The following is a 21,316-nucleotide window of genomic DNA, read 5'->3' on the forward strand; positions in this document are numbered from 1 at the left end:
TGTGTCAAGTCAAACCAGGTCACTCTTTGTGAAACGGAGAGAGTAATATATATGAACTAGTGCTTACACAAACTTCTATATATATATTTAGGCCTGGATCTATATAAGCTAGGAAAGTTATCAAAACAAGATGCAAAGACCTAAAGTTGGTACATGTAGGTAGCCTGCAATAGCAACCCAAGTTGTCATAAAAGTAAGATAAAACAAGCTAATAAAAGTAGTTGTCAATTGACCAAACAAATCAAATTAAGATTATGTAACTAAAGCTCTTATCTCAAGACATAAAGAATAGGCAGAGCAATTATATCAATTGATGAAAATAGTGTCTGGCAAGAGTTGGCAATGTCAGTTGCCTGGCTCAAAAGAATCAACTTTAAAATGACCTTACAACATACTCCCATCTTTTTACTATAATTTTCCAAATGTTTTCAAGTTGAATTAATCAAGATTGCTATCTAAAAACATTTATATTGAAGTTCGACTATTGCATAGGTATCTATAGGAAAAACGCTTTTTATCAAAGATTATTAAGGTCCAAGCTCTCCTTTTTCTCAAAAATAAATACTACTACTACCTATTTTTACTTCTACTGAAGTCATTGATTGTGTTTTGCTAAGCAGAGTTATTTATATCTCTACTGTTTTCTTCTCTGTTTATAACAGTTTGGACATTAGCAAATTCATAAAGAAAATTGGTGTACAGAGTTCCAAAAGTAGCACATAATCTGAAATTTCTTTTTTTTTTCCCAATTTTAGTCATGTCTTTTTCTGTTTCAGAGCTAAGCTTAGATATGTGTGTCTGTTTCCCTTCTGACTAGGGATTTAAAATGAACATTTATTGAACTTGGAATATGTTTTCTTGGATAATAATGTTGTTTGGGGTTGTGGGGTTTCTCTGTTATGATAATAGTTTCAATATATTTTGAGTTCTTGATTATGGAGTACTTATTTCTTCAATTTTCAATTTCCACTGTTTTCTTGCATGCTTTGGAGTTTTCTGTATTGTTTCTTATCTTGTTGAACTAGAAATTTTGAGAATATGATCTAAAGTTGCTTTAACATGTTTGAATGAAGATTGTCAAATACAGAACAATGAGTATGTTGTGAAGTAGCTAAACTTTTGTATCTGTGGTGAAGGGGAGACTCTCTTTTTTTTTGAGTTTGGTGGATTTGCTAGACTTTGAAACAATGGATATTGTTAGCAAGGATGATGTTGATCCAGAAAATATGTTCTCAGATTGGCAATTAAGTGACAGTAATCTGACAAATGCATCTAACCGAATTATCGATTCGTTCTGTGCTAGTGTTTGGGGTAATCCTATTAGTTCATCAAACTTAGGCTTCTGTGGTACAAATATTCAAATGAATCCTGGTGCTGCAATTGGCTTGGATCCTCTGGGAGCTAGTGTCAATAGAATGGTTGCTATGGGTTGGACTCAACCAAATGTGATGTCGAAAGGAGGCGCGTTTATATCGCCTACTACTGGTATGGTTCCTCAAAGCTTAACTCAATTGTCAGCTGATTCAGGTTTTATTGAGAGAGCTACAAGATTTTCATGCTTCAGTGGAGGAATAGTTGGTGATATGATGAACCCTTTTGCTATCCCTAATTCTTCTGATACGTATCACAACGGACTGACCTTCGGAGAATCACAAGAGGTATTCGCTAGTAACGGATTACAGTCACCTTCTACTGCAATCAGTCAAAAGCAACAGATGAGAAATGCAGTTGAAAGTTCTGATCAGGATGTTTCTTTACCTCTTGAATATGAACACACAGATAGAAGCCCCTTCAAGAATGAGAAAAATGTTAACTTTGCTAAGTCTCAGGATGAAGCAAAGGAATGTGTTGGCATCTCTGAAAATGAGTCTGAATGTAGTGGACATCAAGAAGAAGTGGAGGGTGGGGATTCTTCTGCTAGGTGCCTTGGCTCAAGGAAAAGGAAAAGAAGTGATCAGGTATTAAAATTTTATATTGTTCTTTGCTAGTTCTTGTTTATTAAAGTTTCTTATCATTTTGTCAGGATACAGAATTTGATCAAATGAATGGAGGACAACAACAACCAGCTGAAATGACAAAAGAGCAAAACCTGAATTCCATTGCCTGCAGGCCTGGTGGAAAAAATGAGGATCCACCTAAAGAAGACTACATACATATCCGAGCTCGAAGAGGCCAGGCAACAAATAGCCATAGTCTTGCAGAAAGAGTAAGACTTCAAGAAAAGAAACTTAAACAAGTTGTAGTGAAGTTATCATGTTGTTGTTCTTTCAGATATGTCTTACTTTTATTTTAATGCAGCTAAGGAGGGAGAAGATCAGCGAACGGATGAAATTTCTTCAGGATCTTGTACCTGGTTGCAACAAGGTTACTTTTGTTGTACTGTTTTTTTTTCTAAAACATCCATTATAACAATAAGTATCTGTTTTTAATGTATCCTGAGCGATAGCCGGTGATTTCGCAGGTCACTGGGAAAGCAGTAATGCTGGATGAAATCATTAATTATGTACAATCTCTTCAAAGACAGGTTGAGGTATGCTCTTTACTCCTAATAACTTATTCCTTTACTTTTTTTACTCCATTTTTGTGTTGGTTCAGATGATGAATCACTAGTATCTGATTAGTTTTATTGGGAGCCTTGGGATAATTGTTAAAATTGTTGTCATGAGACCAGGAGTTCACGGGTTCGAGCTGTAGAAACAGCCTCTTGTAGAAATGCAGGGTAGGCTGCGTAATAGACCCTTTCCCAAACTCGTGCATAGCCGAATCTAAGTGCTTTAAGGCAGCATTTTTCTTTTTTGTGCTTGTTTCTTGCAAAATTATGTGCATCAAAGAGGTTTACAGCATATATGTTTGAGAATGACTGGACTTCTTGTTCTCTCAGTTCCTCTCAATGAAGCTTGCGACTATAAACCCGCGGTTGGATTTTAATATTGATGCGCTCCTTGCGAAAGATGTAAGAACCAATGCACTTTTCTGGGAGTTAACATGAAGCAGAACATGGTGCATAGTTTCTAGTTTCTAAAGAACAATAACATTCTTGAATTCTTCTTGCAGATTTTGCTTTTACGAGCGGATCCTTCATCCTCACTTGCTTTCGCTCCTGATCTTACACTGCCGTATCAGTCCTCACATCAACTGCAACCAGGCCTGCTTCAGTCAGGTCTTCCTGGTTCGGGAATCTCCACCGATGCATTTCTTAAATCTATCTATCCCTATTTAGCTGTTATGAGTGGTGGCTACAAAGAGTCTTCATCACAGGTAGCTCTGCATTCTGAATATTATTCATTTCATGTAGTGAATTGTGAATGTTTGTTGACTTACTACTAATTGTGTTCAGTTACCTAATATATGGGATGATCGATGAGCTACATAATGTTGTCGAGATGGGTCTCTGCACGAGTGCATCCCTCCATATTCGTGAAGGTTCTTTGCCATCAGGCCAGATGAAAGAAGAACCTTGAACTTGTTGTAGATATCATCTGCTTGACACTTTCTGTTTGTTGGGAAGACGTCACAAGGCGCTTCATATGAAGAAGAGGGTGTTTATGGTGTGCGTGACCTCCTTCTATTCGCGAGTGCTATGTGATTTGGCTACCAAAGAAGTAACAACTTGTACCACGAGACACAAGTTCATGTACAATATCAAATGAGGGTTCGAGGAAAGTATGCATTATCCAGACATATATGCAAAGCAAAATTGGTATTGCAGTTTGGTCTCAAGTCTTGAATCACTCATGTACTTGTTACTTCTGTCTCATCTTATGTGATGTACTTTAACTGAACACGACATGCAATGAAAATAACTTTTACATCTACTATATCTAAAAGCTATGTTGCTCAGACTCTTCAAAAATGTCGATGGGTGCGTGTCTCGGATCCTCCAAAAACAATGTATATTTTTGAAGGATCCGACATGTGTGCAGCAACATTTTTAGAGAGTTGGAGTAACTCAGTCTAAAAGAGTTTGAATCAACATAAAGGACAAGATTTTAAAATAACACAGACTTTATTATATAAAAAGACAGTTCGACTTACAAAGCATCTCACATAAATAGAATTTATGAAAGGGTAAGGTGATACAAATAGCCTATTCGTATTCAAACATTAGTAGTTACTTCCACGACTCAATTCATGGGATTGAATTGATGAGAAAATAGAATCATGGATCGCGAACAGTGATTCGATTGACAATGAAAAAAGAGAATTATTGGTTCAGTTCTCCACCTTAACAACATAAAATAGGATTGATCAAATTCTATTGAATCTGACTCGTAGTGATTAATTATCAAATAATGACTTTGATTATCAATTGATTGACAACCGGAAACAATTTACTTACGATACTTAATTGACATTCATATAAAGTATCAAAAAGTTACAAATGAAATATATAAAGTAAAGAGAACACTAAGATAAATGCATTGCAAAAGTAGTTAAACTATAGATCTTTAATTGGTACTTCTCATTGCACTAAAAATCACTAATTTCCAACGAAATTTCGTCAAAATTTGATAGGTCGATAATATAACCCTTATCGACAAGTCAAATTCTAACAAAATGTATATCGAAAATTCGCGATTTTCTGGTAAAGTTGTCTAGTTGTGCCTTGGTGGGTGATGCCTAGGTGATTTATAATCTGCTGTAAATGCAACATATTCAGCATTATCTTTGCCTCCAGACTGTGAGAGTGGACGTCTGCTCAGAATTTGTTCTCCACCAGTATTTGCCTATGAAAATTCCATAGTAATAAAAGAGATTAAGTTATACGCATTGACGGACGCAAGAAAATATTTACACAATCAAGTCATTTATCGTATAATATTGACAAGTAAATTTCATGATAAGTGTTAATTTGTTATCATGTAAAAATGTAACTAATTTGCAACACAAGTTAAAATTCATTGATCATGTAAAGATTTTTTATACCGTCAAGGGGTCGTTTGGTTGGGAACAAGTTATTCCAGGATAAGTTATCATGGGGTTAGCTATCTTGGAATAACTTATCCCACCATATATATGGGATAACTTATTCCATCACTATAATATAAATGGTGGGATAAGTTATCCCAAACATGGCAACCAAACAAGATACAAAAACTTTATCCCATTACCGTTTTCTTATCCTATCACTATTTATTTCTATCCCTCACACCAAACGACCCCTCAGTGTATACATAATAAAAATGTTACTAGTGTATTAAATCATAATTAAGTATGTAATTTAATCTAAAAATAAGTAGTAGATGATATGTGTTGGTTAGGTCACTTATAAGGTATATAATTGCATGCAAATAAACTCTGACAGTATTAATTATTAATCATTTTTTTATTTGGTAAAACATGATAATATATTAATAGTGCTTAATATGCATCATTACAAAAGAGTAGCAAAGCAGTATACCCACTAGTAGAGTTTGGGGAGGATTATTACCATAATACAATATTACATTTATTCGAGTCGGGAGGTACTCATTTAAGCCTAACAAAAAGAATTTCTACTTTATCTGCTTCTATCTTTCCGGAAACAAACAATTATGAAACTAACACCTCCTACCATATGTTAATATATATATCCTATATGAAAAGGAAACAACCGAAATGAATGTTTTTTAATTACAAACGTACCAAGGCCTCTCTCTTTGGTACTGAATTGCATCTTTTGGTTGCAATTTTGCCACCTACAAATAAAATTTCAAAATAAAAATATAGGATATTAACACCACAAAAGAATCACTATTTTCCTACTAAATTTCTGATTGAAAAATGTTCAGTTCCACGCATATTCAAATTGAATCGGTGAGACAAGAAAAAATAGTAATATTTTCATATGGAAAAATTAGAAAGTTTCTCACTATTTCAATGAGAATATGTTTTTCACCATGAACTTTCCTTTTGAGCTTATTCGATGGAAAATGAGTGGACAAAAAACCATATGTTATCGCACATATTTCCCACTGATTTGCGATGAAAAAAAACTTTATTTCTAGTAGTATAAGTCATTGAAGCATAGAATATTAGTTAATTAATGATACATACCTTGGTAAGAACTTGTGTTTGGCAGAATTTGAGCAATTAAGATTAGGATTAGTAGTAAGCTTAAAATCCTACTAGGTACCAACATATTGTTGTTAACTAACTTAATTTTTTGGAAGGGGTATGTTTGTTTTTTGAAGCATTTAAAGACAAGAGAATGAATGAATATAAAGTGATCTTTATAATATGAAGGATATAGAAGTCAAAAACATATGTTACAAATACCAATAACTTTCCACGTTTGAACAAATCCCAAGTCAAAGCACAAGACTAGTAGTCCAAATTTTTACCTTCAAATTTACGTTAACAAATGAAGTGTGTACATTTACAAAAGGGGACCAAGTTTATTTGCATGAATTCCAATGATAAAGTTTTTTTTTTTTTTTTTTTGAAAATTTAAATCCTACTAGGTACCAACATATTGTTGTTAACTAACTTAATTTTTTGGAAGGGGTATGTTTGTTTTTTGAAGCATTTAAAGACAAGAGAATGAATGAATATAAAGTGATCTTTATAATATGAAGGATATAGAAGTCAAAAACATATGTTACAAATACCAATAACTTTCCACGTTTGAACAAATCCCAAGTCAAAGCACAAGACTAGTAGTCCAAATTTTTACCTTCAAATTTACGTTAACAAATGAAGTGTGTACATTTACAAAAGGGGACCAAGTTTATTTGCATGAATTCCAATGATAAAGTTTTTTTTTTTTTTTTGTGAAAAGTTGTGATGATCCATGTGTCAGTGCAAGTTATGAGTACTAGGATCTCGAAATTATTGAAAAATATTTTGAAAAATTCTCTTAAAATTCATCAACAATAATATAGTAGCATCCTCGTAACAACAAAATCAGAAATTTCATTAAAGATGTTTAAAATCTATTACATGTATATGAAAATAATTTTTAACTTATATATTTTATGTAATTTTGAATACATAGTATCATTTTTCAGCGAAGTACCTATGGCTACACACCACTTAGCACCGACTATATATGCATGTTCATCTCATTTTCTTTTTCATTTAGAGTGTGTTAATTGGTAAGAATTAGGAAAATACTTTTCATCATAAAAATATTCTTTTTGGAGAATACTTTTCTATAAAGTATAGTGATTCTTTTGTATAAGTATTTTTTGGGTTTTATATATAATTAGAAAATTTTATTTTAGAAATATTTGTAGATTAAAAATATTGTTTTAAGGAAAATTTGTATATAATCTACGTAAATATTATAGAAGGTGGAAGTGTGGGTAAATATTAAAAATATTATTTTAGAAATATTTGTATCTTCTTCGCCCTCCAACCATATAATCTACGTAAATATTATACATGGCGGCTATGACGGGGTAGGGATAGGATATTGTTGGAGGGCAGAGAAGATACCGTCATTTTCCTCATTTTGAAGAAACTTATTTTCCTACCCACCAAACACATCCTTAAGCATATTATATTATATTATATTATATTCCACTAAGTTCAATTAATTCACATTCATATCGAAAAATCGCACTATACATGTAAATTATTCAGATAAGATTCATAAATAGTGAGAATAGAGCATCACATGTGTAATTTTAAATTTACGATAATGACTATTTTTGAAAGACAGAGATGTATTGAAGTTGGAAGTGAATGGGGGTGGTGTGGAACCGTTATAAATGGGGAGTTGAAAGTGTTGGGGAATGAGAAATGTTGTACTATGTACGTGCAAAGAAAGTTATAAGTGTTTCGTGCTTGTCTGCCGCCATGCACTCAACTTTTCTCTTTTCTCTTTGCCAATGTCTTGATTGAATCTACTTCACTTTTGTCATGTGTTTATCTTATTCTTAAAAAGGAATTTTGTTTCTCATTCTTCTTTGCTAATCTACAAAATTACAAGAGCAAGAGACAAAAAAATAATAATATAGTGTGTAGAAGTTGGACTAAAAATCATCATCTTGTTACTATTTTAGTAACGCACCGTTAACGCTCAGAATATTTGAGGATCGAAAGGTGGACAGAGGATAATTTTATATCGGTCTAAATAGTTGAAAGATATTTTAGGCCTTTATTATTATCTTTTTTTCATGTGTTAAAGTTGAAACGTTGACCGAAGGTTAAGTTTATACGAGTTTGAGTATACCCTTCTTCTACTTTTGAATCTAAAAATATCCTTAACATTTGTTTTTGGACTCAAACAAAACATACCCTTGAAACTGTCTTTACCTGAGGCGGACCCACATGATTTGGTGGGGTGCATGCGCATCCATCGACTTCGATAAAAAAAAATACGTATATCTAGTATGATATGATTAAAAGTGCACCCATGAAAATATCCTTGTGCTGTTGGTACAGGCTAGAGAAACCATTCGCTAGATCAAGATTTGAATTCAACTACTGCTCGATTTCACTGTTTTTATTTTAAGTGCACCCAAGTGGATTAAAAGTTTTGCGGGCTTAGGCAATCCAAACCCATTGACACACCTAGTCATTGGGCTACATGTTAGATTGAAATGGGCTAAATAACAGCCATAACCCCACTCACATAATCCTTGCTATAAAAAAAAATTGTTTTCTTACTGTTTGTTTTAGTACCTAACAAAATTTTCTTTATGCTGTCTATAAATAAGATATCAAACAAAAATAATGTCTTTCAAAAATATTGTAACAAGAATTCACATCGATAATTTCAAGCCCAAATCTTAGATGGGTACTGAGTCATTAACTAGCCCAAACTTAAATGGATTGGACGAATTATAATTTCACGGACTAATTTGAGTGATTTAGAGGAATGACATTCAAAATAGATGGTTTTGAACTTTTTACCCCATGAACAAAATTCAAATTTAATAAGTTTTCGCTCCATGGACAACACTTTTGGCGTTTGCTCATGAGCTCAGCACGAATCACAAAGTTCAAGACTACCCATTTTCAACGTCATTTGATGTCATTTACAATGAGAAGTTCAACAGTTCATTTTTCCACGAACGAACATACTGCATCGAAAAATATGTACAAACCAAAATCAAAATCAAAGACAACATTTTACTCGTTGCCTTCCAAGTCCATCCCCTTCAGAAACTCAAACATATTTTCGTCACACTCTACGATTAGACATTATGGATTTGACCAAGTCCACTATCCGAACATAGTCATAAAATAGAGAAGAATCTTTACCTTCGAGTCCATCTCGAGTCACTCTGTTACTTCCAGTAAGGTTGTTGCACGGGCTTCCTCCAATTACTAAATCGAATCCTCCAAATGAATCGATCATTTGCTCCAAGACGTCTCCGTTCAGCTGCTGTATATCATTGAAATCTATAAGATTCCCCTTTTGATTTGTTTGCTCCCACCAGCTTCTCAGAATATTCCTGTTCACTTCAGATATCTCTACGGAAACCACATTGTTCAATGGAATACCGAGACGATATAGAGCAACTTCAGCACCACCAATTCCAGAAAATAGTGATAAAACATTGATACCATTTGGATACAAGTCTTTCAACACCGATAAATGGTATGCCACTGTGTCGACCTAAGATCGAAATACGATCTAAGTACCATGTTAAAAATTATTATAACAATAAACTTTAAGAAGGTTAAGGCTTATGGCTAACCTGGAACGCGTTACCAAGCGACTTGTATCTATCGGTCCTACTTATACCGCCTCCACGGGTATGATTCCGTGGAAATCCCATTAGCATTTCAAATTCATCAGTCTCCAGAGGAGAAGCTTTGTTTCTACCAACCCACAGCAAATTCCACTTCCGACATTCATCTAGAACATACTTTTGCACCATCAACGGTGGCTCACCATCGAAGTTCTCCATCGCTTTCATAGCTTTCCTGATTCTATCAGCTAACCTTGCACTCCCAATAGATGTTTGCAAACAATTTAACTTTGTTCGTGTATCCCAAGATGGCCACCATTTCTTCGTTAGAGGAAACGCCTCATGAATGGTACGTGGAGGAAGTGGAAGTAAAGGAAATCTATCTTCAATTGGTAGATTATGAATATATCCCCTTTTCCTTGCGGTAGCGCAAAAATATTTCGAGTCAACAAACTCGGGCTCAACATCGTAAAGGAATCTTGACATGGTGTCCCACACACCCTTTGGAGCAAGAGCAACATTTTCATAATAGAAAAAAGGGGGGCCAATAGCTTGCTCTGGCAGAGTTCTTTGCACTATAGCTGGTAAGGATTCCGTAGGAACCCCGAATCCGATCATAGGTCTGGGCAAATGAATTGGCTCTTCATCTGTAATCGCCCTTTGCTTTTTCCTTACGGGAAGTTCATTATACATCTTCCTCTTGTATCCACCACTATTTAGTTTTGGCTGCCCCAGTGAAAGGATGCATCAATTCAACGAGAAATGATATTGCTAATATGTAGTTACAAATGCGAACAAAGTAAAACAGATTGTTACATCACACGAGTCCATTTCAAAATACTGCAAGAGGAAAACAGACCTTTTCATCTTCGGGCAGATAGACGTCTTCTTCTCTTGCCATTTGAGCAGCACACATGAAATCTATCAACTCCGAAAACGATGCTTCTGGACCTAGAAAGTTGTGAAGAAGACATTTAATAATCTGGAAATGAAATCAAAAATAGATATCGCGATTCCAAAAAGATATTTAGGTATATTGCAGAGTTAATAAGCAGATTTTGTCCTAGATACAACAGAGGACAAAACATATAAAAAATTATACGAACCACATCTCTCCATCGCTATGGAAGCCTCCTCCGCGGGGTATCCCATATTTGCTAGGAATAATAATGAATTCTCGTTTTCAGACAAAGAACTGTTGTCGTCATTCAAGTAAGTCTGTTTAGCAGAATTCTATCACACATAGTACACGGAAAATGACAGAAAATGTTAGAAAACTCATAACAGGATTCAGGACCAGCAAACATCCTTAATGGTAAAAGAAGTATTAATTAGTTGATGAACAGATGCGCGGAATAAAATGACTAGATGTATATTTTTGAAAAAAAGACAAACCAGATTGACTATTTCTACGCCACGACTAGACAGTGAAAAGTACAATGGAGAGTAATGATTGAGGATAACATACCATACAATTGTCCGAGTCCGAGGACCAACTATCATCTTCATAAACATCATCCAAAACGTTCTCGTTGCATTGAGAAGAGCTATCATCAGAACTAATGCTGGGTTCCATCTGTGCACTCGTACTAGGCTGTTCTTCAGGAGAATCTTCAAGTGCCTGCTACATCCAAAGACAAACAAAAAGTACGATTCGTGGTACTAAAGTTTATGCAAATAAAGATCATAATTTTTCTATTTTTGTTTCCTCTTCTATTCTAGTGAAAAATGAAACGATAGAAGAAAGTCATCATTACAATGAAGACAGATAAAAGTTCAGTATATTCTAACACAATTGGCATCATACATTGCACAGTCACCACCTAGGGAAACGTTCAAATGACAGAATATCGTCATCGGTTAATAGCCGTCCATTTAAACCGCTGACTGATCTAAGAAAACCTTATGCAAGTGGCGGAACGTATAGGCAGCTATAAGTAGAGAAAAAGGTGGTTGGCAAACAATGAGGCAGATTTTACACACCTTGAATGTCAAAAGAGCATCTAGCACCAAACCTTCATTTTCTCCTGTGTCTCAAGTCCAACAACATCAATACGACAATTGAAAAATCATTTTTTTAGTTGTATAAAGACTCGGGCAATTGAAATACCATTTTGCTCTATCGCTTTTGCAATAGATTCTTCAGGAAATCCCATCACAATAAATTGTTGAATGAACTTGGATTGACAGGGTACTGATGATGAGCTTGCCTTCACGTACGAGAAGACCAAAAGAGGCCATAAATTGAGATGCAATGTTCCTCGACAACAAATATCACTAGATATCGAATACAAGGATTAAAGCATATACCTCCCCATGACCACTAACAGTATGATGTCCAACATTTCTTAAATTTGTGCACGAGGAAAATGTTGCGTCCGGTATTTCTTGTATTTCTAATTCATCTTCAGTATCCCAGTCAATGTTGTCATTGTCTTCTCCAGAAAAGTTGTTATCCTGAACGCGATTGAAAAAAAATAATTCAAACAAAGAACAAATGTCGTTCCGCCATTTACCAAAATATGAATAGACAAGGACCATAGACTTTCATTTCTGATCTATATGACCAGAATGAAATTAAAAAAACTGCAGTGTCTTAAAGAATTGAGAAACAAGATAGAACTTACCATTTTTAAAGGTAATTCCTCAAAAAGAACTCCGAACTCTTCAGCGACAAGAATAAATCATCACCCTACATAACACCAGAAGGTACGTAAACGTGAGCTACTGACATTAAAGTTCCACAGAGCAAGAAAATCAAATCTCACACAAAAAACTCGAAATCATTTTTCTTCATGTCTTGATATAAAAACAGGATTCAGGAAGACATAACACTTATACACTACATCAAAAATGATCTCTAGCAACAATTAATTGACGACAATAGTTTAATTGCTGCTAAATATGTATTTTTAGTGGCATGTAACACTCTTTGTAAATGTCCCTAAAGCTTATAACGACATTGAATCTAACGGCAATTAACTAATGCCAGTAAAAACTTTATTAGCACTCTTTGTTAATGTGTATTTATTACCACTAAAAGTTGTTTTTATGGTAGTAATACTGGATACATTTTCTAATAAATTAAACATCAACACAAAATCAAATTATTAGCTCACCACAAAATGGCTTCCACAAACATTTGAAGAAAATGAAAGAATCTAGTCCAAAACATGCAGATTATAACCTATACACAATTTTCTCAAAACTTGTGTTTGCTTCAATTTGCATTCCTTATCCTCCAACTAAAAGTCGATGCATTAATAGACAAGAGGGAGTTGCTCAAATGGTAAGCATCTCTCACTCCCAACCTTAAGATAATTCATTTGAACCTTGTCGCACGGTTATACATTTGAAACTTGAAACAATCTAAGTTGCTAGCGAAGAACAAATTTTGTAGCTAAACAGCAAAATCCATCGCTAATCCTACTTAACCACAAACCTTCATTAGCTACGAGCAAAATAGCGACAGAGCGACGAAATTCGTAGCTAATTCTAGTGTTTCTAATAGTGCGACTCTTCACTTTAAAGCGTTGCAAAAAGTCCTGGAGGTTGTGTGTTCTAGTCCTACTAGCCTCACAACTATATTTTTACTACAACCATTGACACCCCTTAATGACGATCCAGCTGATCATGACAACATGGTTAGTGTGGGTGTGGGATTCATACGGGATACAGGGCAGAGCTACAACAAACTAATAAAACTCTCAAAATCCGTAGGACTACATTATACATGTTCTCAAAACCCATAGGATTATACACTATACATGTAACCAACTTATAAACCTCTATTTACAGAGTTCTAAACCTGTTATAGTAAAAAATAACTAGCCAAATATTGAAAAATTGTAAGAAGAACTAAATCATCACAAAATTTTCCATTGCATATCATTTAGAAACTAATTAATTAACACAAACTATATAGCAAAACAGATGCATGCTAATATTTATAAAAAAAAAAAAAAAAAAATCAACCAACACTTACCAAAATTTAGTTGTCGAGATATATTTAACTACCTAATAGACGAATTATATCGCTACTATATGCATTTTTTTCAGAGTAAAGTGTAGAAAGTGATGAAAAAATCAGTTTTTTTCACAAATTAAGCGAAAGAAGAAAGAGAGGACTTATGAGGATAACCAAACATGTAAGGACAGAGTAGTCATTTGAAAGCACCACCTGTTTTAATGCAGGCACATGTGTCTCCTTATTAGCAAATGAACTTTTTTTTAGTGAATGACACATGGCTCGATTTGGTTGGATTTTTTTTTCTTCATCTTATCATCTATACATGAATAACAACGTACTTCCACGTAGTTCAATATATAAATTTTATTTTTATCTTAAACTTAAATAAAAGTAAAAAGATATTTTTAATAGATTTTTTATTTAAGTTATTTAAGAAAAAATAGGATTTACACTTTTATTTAAATATTTATTAAATTTATATCTTTTATCGCCTATATTATGTGAGATTCGACCTTAATCTCATTTGGGTTAGTATTGTTATTTGTGCCTATGATCGTGTTATATTATCTTAAGGTATAATTTTAAGCATATTAATTATGTACCCCTTATTTGTTGTACTCTAAGGGGTCGTTTGGTTTGAATACAAGTTATGATTGGATTAGTTATGACGGGATAAGTTATGCTGGAATTATTTCTTATTGACCGTTTGGTTGGTTGCTTTCAATACAATATGCATTACATAAATTCTAAGAATAAGTTGTTTGTTTACGAAAATACCCTTCAATTTATTATATATATATATTCTTTTCAAGCAGTAGTTATTTATTCTTAAAAATAAAATTTTGTCTTATTTAGCTTAAATATTTTTGTGTGTGCATTTCCATAATTGTACCAAATGTATTTAAGAATAAAATTTTCATCTAAATTTGTTAAAGTACAAAATGATTTATTATTTATGTTACTTCATTTAAACACGTATCATTCTTAAATTGTAAAATACTAAAGTTATCTTCATTTTTAAATCACCTTTCATGTTATTATTTCCTTCAAAATTTATGTGAACTAACAATAGAATTCTTCCCGAAATTAGCGTACATGAGATAAAAAGAAGATAAAAAAAAATAAAAAATACACAAAAGATCTAGCTAAAAAAAATACCAATATAAACTAATTTCAGAGTAAACTGCACGGGAAGCTTGTATTCAGTACCGTAGCATTTCGTTTTATCTCTCATTTTAATTGATATATAAAATATAAATTTTCAAGTGGCTAAAAGAATATACAATTAAAAATATGTAATTCGATAGTAAGGAAATTAAATTAAAATATAAATAAACATAAGAATTATTCAAATAAATTCATAAATAAAATTATATTTATATAGGGTAATTTTTTTTTAAAATATGAAGAATTATTATAATAAAAATAAGGAGTAGTGAAGGTCATAACTATTATTATACATGATATTTAAAATAATATATGATTTTACATGGATAAAAAAAATGAGGTATAAAAAGAGTTTAAAAGGACACTTTTGTTATTTTATCTATCTTATACCGGGATAAGCTATCCCGGTATTACTATTCCACCCAAAGATAGGGATAACTTATCCCAGGACTAATTATTAATCCTGGGATAAGTTATCCCATGTTGTGCAACCAAACAAAGGATTAAAGGGTGCTCAAAATTTATCCCGGGATTAACTCCCTTTATCCATCACACCAAACGACCCCTGAATCTTTTAGATATTCATTGACAATTTGACATGATATTATTACTATTAAACTATGCAATTTAATCATCTAAAACAAAATAATCAATAAACTATTACAAAAACAAAATCACTTTAAATAACGAAATAATTAAATATGATAATTTTGAGACATATGAATTATGATAAAAATATGAAGATCAATGGCACGAGAAGATGTAAAATTCAATTATATATTTTAAAAAGAAATCTTAAGTGATTATCCCCTCCCCCCACCCCCCACACTGTGTTTTTAATTAGTAAATATAGAATACTATGACTTGTTATTTGAGTTACTCTCAATTTTCTTATTTCTACATATTGAAAAGGCAATTAAAATTCATTCGTTTATTAAGGAATTACAAAGGATAACAGTGTTAACTAGAGTAATTTGACACTTACTTTATTTAAAATTATTAAGAGAACCTTAAGAATTGAGCGTTGAGCGTGTTTAGGACATATAGTCTAACCTTAGTATAAGTCTTAAAAAAAAATAGCACAAAATATATCAATGAAAGAGGGGATATATAATATATCATCATCTGTGCAGCCAAAATAGATTTTTCATAATATTTGTGGTCTAAATAATGGTATTAGGTCTAAAACCCCACTTGCACAGAGGTGAACACTTGAACTAATGTTTTATTGGTTTACATTTTCTTCAAAGTATTTGTTGTGATTGAATGATACATTACTACTATTATAGTATTAATATTTTATTATACATATAGAAAAAGCATTATTCATTGTCATAATTTGTAATGTGGGAAATTAAGAATAGCATATAGGTTGTTGGGACTTAATTTTTGATGAAATAAGTAACATGCATGAAGCAAACATGGAAATATTATTTGTAAAACAAATTTAGTAGTATAAGTTCTTGATTTGACAGGACACTGTACATACATTTTAATTAGCACTAAAACACAAAAAAGATTTATATTGACAATTTCTGAACAGTGACTACTAAACTATAAACAATTAAAAATGACTAATTCTTTTTTCTAATTAAATTGTCATTCTCACTCTAACAAAAATAGTTTTTAGTGGCAATAAAAGTTGTTAAAACTTGAAAGATAAAGAATAATGTCATAACTTATAATTATTAGTTCTATATATGTCAATTATAAAATTTTCACTTAATAAAAAGTGTTAAAATCTTTACCGGCATTAGTTAACTGTTAGCCTAATGTCGCTATAGGCTTTAGGAACATTTACAAAGAGTGTTAATTGCTGCAAAAAATACATATAACGACAATTAAACTATTGCAATTAATTAATTGCTGCTAAAAATATTTTTTTTAATGATTGATCTCGGTGATAATTCAATTGAATTTGTATTATATTATGTTAAATAATTTCTACGGTTTATTACTTAATTTTGTCAAACACTCTTAATGCAGAACACTATGTTAAATAATTTCTATGGTTAATTACTTAATTTTGTCAAACATTCTTAATGCAGAACACTTATAAGATTAAAATAATTGAGTTTATGGTATATATAATAAATTCAATCGACTAGGAATCTTTATTTCTGAAAAGACTAATTCCTACAAAGTCAAGTTTTCAATAATATTTTAAAGATCCAATGAACCACTTCTTCAATTTATTTTTTTAATTTATTTTTTAAAAGGTGAATTTGTGATTTAGACCCCGAAACATTGACAAATTCAAGTTTTGGTCCTTATAATTATCTGGTTAAACACATTTAACCTTCAATTTATTCAAATATGAGGATAATATAATTCTAAAAATGTCATATCCTGTGTGTAAATGGACCAAAAATACTTACTCCGATCCCTCCGTCCTAAAATACTTATCATTTGTCGATTTGACTAATATTCAAAGCTAAATTGAAATAGATTAATTTACTATTTTAAAATTATAATCTTAAATATTCGAAAACTACATGAAAAATAATAAAATTAGAAGAACCAAAAATAAGAATTCATCAATAATTGAGGATCGAAATTGCAATTTTCCTTTCTTAAAACATTTTCTCAAAAGGAGTAGCTTGAGATAGAAGTATATAAGAAGGTACTCCATAATGAAATTCACATAGAATTAATCAAGCTTTTCCCCATCACATAAAAGTCAAAATATATTAGTATATATCAACCACTTTACATGTACAAAATTTAATTGAAAGACTAGCTTATTTCCTTTTTTTCTTCTTGAAAGATGTCTAAGCCAAATGCAAGAAGATATGCATTAGAGAAATACAATAGAGAGAAAGAGCCAATAATTAGCAATAATTATGGGAATAACTTGTTTTATTTATCCAAACATTTGAAGAAAGTTTACCCAATAGAGCTTCACAAAACTTGTTCACACACATTTATAAATGATTTTTCTTCTCCATTGGATCATAAAAAAAGAGAAATTCTACACAACAATATTGTTGTTCCACAAGTTATTCCATGTCCTAATGAGAAAGAGCTTATGAGGTGTAGCTGGATAACTAATAGCACAGGTAAATTTCATCTAGCATTACTCTTTTTCTCATTTCACTACAAGAAAATATGAAATTTATCGGAAATTCCTAGTTAATTTGTCACTAAAAGGCTTCTAGCGAACTGAATTTTCTTATAATCCGTCGCTAATATGTAGCTAATTAAGGAGATTATTAGCATGAAAATTTTGTTGTTTAGTTATGAAATTTTATCGATCGTTAATTCCTTATTTTTAGATAGTATTTTTTTCCTTTGATTTTTGAAAAAAAAAATATATATATATATTCTTTCTTTGAATCTACTTGTTTGGGATTGAATCATATTATTTTTTTCACATAATTTATGATACGCGCTTTGCGATACGACTAATCCAGATTTGTGTAGAGAAATTCTGCTTTAGAAGGTAATTAAATCACTTCCTATCAAAAGTGATTATATTCCTAGAGCTCGAACACAAGATCTATCATTAAGGTCGAAGAATATTTATCACCAGTATACAAAAATAACCTTGACTAACAGAATTTAAATACACCTCTGATCTTGCAATATGAGTGAAATACACCCCTAAATTCTCGTCAAGTTTAGGGTGTTTTCAATTACACTTCTCTCGGCTTTTTATTAATTAAGAGTTTCATGCTCCTACAAGAGTTTGAGACCACTTGCTATGTTATGTGGCAGATCAGGGTGTATCTAAGTTTAATTAGTCAAGTAGAGTGGTGTTTTTAAAGCTGTCAATAGTTCAGGGACGAAACTAATAATTCGCGTCAAGTTCAGAAATGTTTTCAATACTTCTCGATTTAATCTATTATAACTAGTTAACATTAAAAAGAAAATGTTAGTATATGTACATATTACATATATTCTTTTTTCATAACTTAGTAGTCATGTGTCTTATATGCCTTGATAGTACATTATATTCTTGAATGACAAAACAAAATTGGGCATGAAAGTACAACTTAATTGGATTATTGATCCTCTTAAGTACCAAAGTAAATTTTGGAAACTAAAGACTCATTGAGTTTGCTATGTATTTATATATACAGATAAGGTTTATGTGCAATTCCATGATGAATGCTGGGGTGTTCCAGTTTATGATGACCAGTAAGTAATCTAATATATAATTCATGAAAGAATATAAACAGTTTTCAAATATCATTTTTCACTTTGAAAAAAAAAATGACTTTTTTCTTCACAATCTTCATGATCAAACGAGACCTAATTGGCCAAGTGTGCACACACTGCAGTCAATTGTTTGAGCTACTTTCTTTGGCTGGCTTGTTGATGGATTTCAACTGGACTGAAATTTTAAAGATAAGGGAACAAATAAGGTACATACTTCTAGTTTGTTAGTAACTTTTATTTATTTATTATTATTACTATATATACAATGAACAAAGCACCAATTATCTAGTGGTAGCAATATATCTTGTCACATTAAAGATGGGAGCTCAAATTCTAGTTTGTGCATTTCGGTGTAACTAGTACAGTTGCTCTCATGTGATTAGGAGGTAACAAGATCAAACCGTAAAAATAACTTTTTTGTAGAAATACAGGATAAGGTTGTGTACAATACAACAATGATCTAGTGGCCATAGAAATGTATCCTATCACATTAACCAAGAGGTCACAAGTCCAAGCCGTGGAAACAACCTCTTACATAAATGCAGGATAAGATTGTGTACAATTAGTCCTTATAATTCGATCCTTCTCTGGACCCCATATACAACAGAAACTTTAGTGCACCGAACTACACTTATTTATTCATATAGATATATACAATGTCCACGTACAAATTATATATTGTTCAATATTCCTTATGATAATTATATTATGCAGAGAAGCCTTTGTTGGATTCAATGCAAAGCAAGTGGCTGAAATGGGAGAGAAGGAGATTAATGAATTGGTCTCCAATGTGTCCCTCATGTTGGCTGAAAATAGAGTTAGATCAATAGTTGGCAATGCCAAATGCATAGTCAAGGTAAGTCTTTACTATATCATTATTATGCATTCATGAATTTTATCTACTCTACCTCCATCACAATAAAGTCATATAAGGCCTGAAGAGAAAAGAATTAATGTACATAGATTTTATTCCTACCTCATAGATATAGAGGAATTATTTTCCGATAAATTATCGGCTTAAAATAAAACATTACCAAGAAGTATGAAAAAAGGAAATATATAAATAGAAGCGATAACAACAACGAAATAATGTAAAATGAAGATCAGCAATACATAACATATGAAGAAAAGCCATTATAAACTTTATGCGCTATAACAACATAATATCACAAAACTATTTTCGTCTTTTAAAGTTACTAAACTATATAAGTGTAGTTTTGTGATTTTATTGTTATATATAGTGGATAAAGGTAAGATATTTTAATATGACAAAAGTACTTTTGTTACTTTATATTATACTAATTTCAATTACTTTAAATGTATCAAAAAATATTTCTATGACTTTAGTGTTATAGTGAACAAGTCAATGACCATATACAAAGGTAAATTAAGTACCATCTTTACCAAATCAAGTTGGTAAACTTATATTCTATATTAAATTTAATTTGACATGGTAGATAATCGTCTGATTTATTTTCTAGTTATTATGGACAATTATATATTTACATTGTCAGTGCATAAAAGTCAAATTGATTAGTTTATTATTAAAATGCAGATTAGGGAGGAATTTGGATCTTTGAGTTGCTACATGTGGAACCATATGAATTATAAACCAATAATTAACAGATTTAGAAATGCAAGAAATGTACCATTAAGAAGTCCAAAAGCAGAAGCAATTAGCAAAGATTTAGTGAAGAGAGGATTAAGGCATGTTGGTCCAGTTGTTATAAACTCATTCATGCAAGCTGCTGGAATGACTATTGATCATTTGATTTATTGTTTTAGACATAAAGAATGTCTTAATCTTGCTGAAAGACCTTGGAGGCATGTTTAAAACATATAATTAAATTGTAATTCCCACAAAAAAATTACAATTTCGCTTTGTTCTTCTTTTTGTAAGTGTATTTTTAATATATCAAGACTTTTTTTAGAAAAATTATGTGGTGTAGCGAATTTATACTTTATAGCAAAAATTACTATTCGTAGCTACATTTTGAATTTTATAGCAAATCCCTTTACCTAAAAAGATAGGGGCTTTGAGCCTCCTATGCTACAACTCAGCCCAAGGTATTCATTTATGTTCCTCTATCTAGCTCCTATTCGGAGTCGGGGCGTATCTAGGGAGGTTCTGCGGGTTCACATGAATTCATCTTCTCCTCTTTAGATTATATATAGATATTAGTATTATATTATTATTATTATTTAAAAAAGTACTTAAATATAGATGCATGAAGTGGTTTTCTGGTGATGGTACAAGTATATGTCATAAAATATAATGGCATAATACATAAATTGGACCCTAAACTTGGCTTCAAATTTTAAGTATGACCTCTAACTTTCATAGTGCACAAGTAGGCACTTTAACTATCCAATTCTTAAACAAAAAAACACG

General features: G+C 31.9%; 3 protein-coding genes across 9 annotated transcripts; 2 read left to right on the forward strand and 1 right to left on the reverse strand.

The window, feature by feature from the left end:
• The first annotated feature begins 367 nt into the window (after positions 1-367).
• On the forward strand, positions 368-3,815 carry LOC102604266 (transcription factor bHLH49). The gene is given in 8 exon segments (XM_006363511.2): positions 368-1,958; positions 2,024-2,206; positions 2,299-2,364; positions 2,462-2,530; positions 2,882-2,953; positions 3,055-3,258; positions 3,338-3,355; positions 3,357-3,815. Coding segments are annotated over 8 exon segments (1,488 nt in total). The 5' UTR covers positions 368-1,187; the 3' UTR covers positions 3,462-3,815.
• Positions 3,816-8,911: 5,096 nt separating this feature from the next.
• Positions 8,912-13,789, reverse strand: LOC102598254 (DNA (cytosine-5)-methyltransferase DRM2-like). Of its 7 annotated transcripts, XM_015303481.1 has the most exons (11): positions 13,612-13,761; positions 12,254-12,318; positions 11,937-12,083; positions 11,737-11,836; positions 11,610-11,653; positions 11,095-11,250; positions 10,733-10,859; positions 10,486-10,577; positions 9,633-10,352; positions 9,193-9,550; positions 8,912-9,011 (listed from the first exon to the last, which is right to left on the reverse strand). In XM_015303481.1, exons 2-11 carry the CDS (start codon positions 12,254-12,256, stop codon positions 8,989-8,991), a joined length of 1,770 nt encoding a protein of 589 aa, XP_015158967.1. In that variant the 5' UTR covers positions 12,257-12,318; positions 13,612-13,761; the 3' UTR covers positions 8,912-8,988. The 7 variants fall into 7 exon arrangements, with proteins under 7 accessions (XP_015158967.1, XP_015158966.1, XP_006363553.1 ...); XM_015303480.1 differs by lacking the exon at positions 13,612-13,761 and adding an exon at positions 13,768-13,789 and having other exon boundaries at positions 8,912-9,550; XM_006363491.2 differs by having other exon boundaries at positions 8,912-9,550; positions 11,095-11,247; positions 13,612-13,760.
• Positions 13,790-17,483: 3,694 nt separating this feature from the next.
• Positions 17,484-20,777, forward strand: LOC102604594 (DNA-3-methyladenine glycosylase 1). The gene is made up of 5 exons (XM_006363512.2): positions 17,484-17,822; positions 18,846-18,903; positions 19,047-19,130; positions 19,639-19,780; positions 20,480-20,777. The coding sequence occupies exons 1-5, from the start codon at positions 17,531-17,533 to the stop codon at positions 20,756-20,758; spliced, it is 855 nt and encodes a 284-aa protein (XP_006363574.1). The 5' UTR covers positions 17,484-17,530; the 3' UTR covers positions 20,759-20,777.
• The last annotated feature ends 539 nt before the right edge of the window (positions 20,778-21,316 follow it).

This window comes from Solanum tuberosum, unplaced genomic scaffold, assembly GCF_000226075.1.
Source record: "Solanum tuberosum cultivar DM 1-3 516 R44 unplaced genomic scaffold, SolTub_3.0 scf00431, whole genome shotgun sequence".
NCBI lineage: Eukaryota > Viridiplantae > Streptophyta > Magnoliopsida > Solanales > Solanaceae > Solanum > Solanum tuberosum.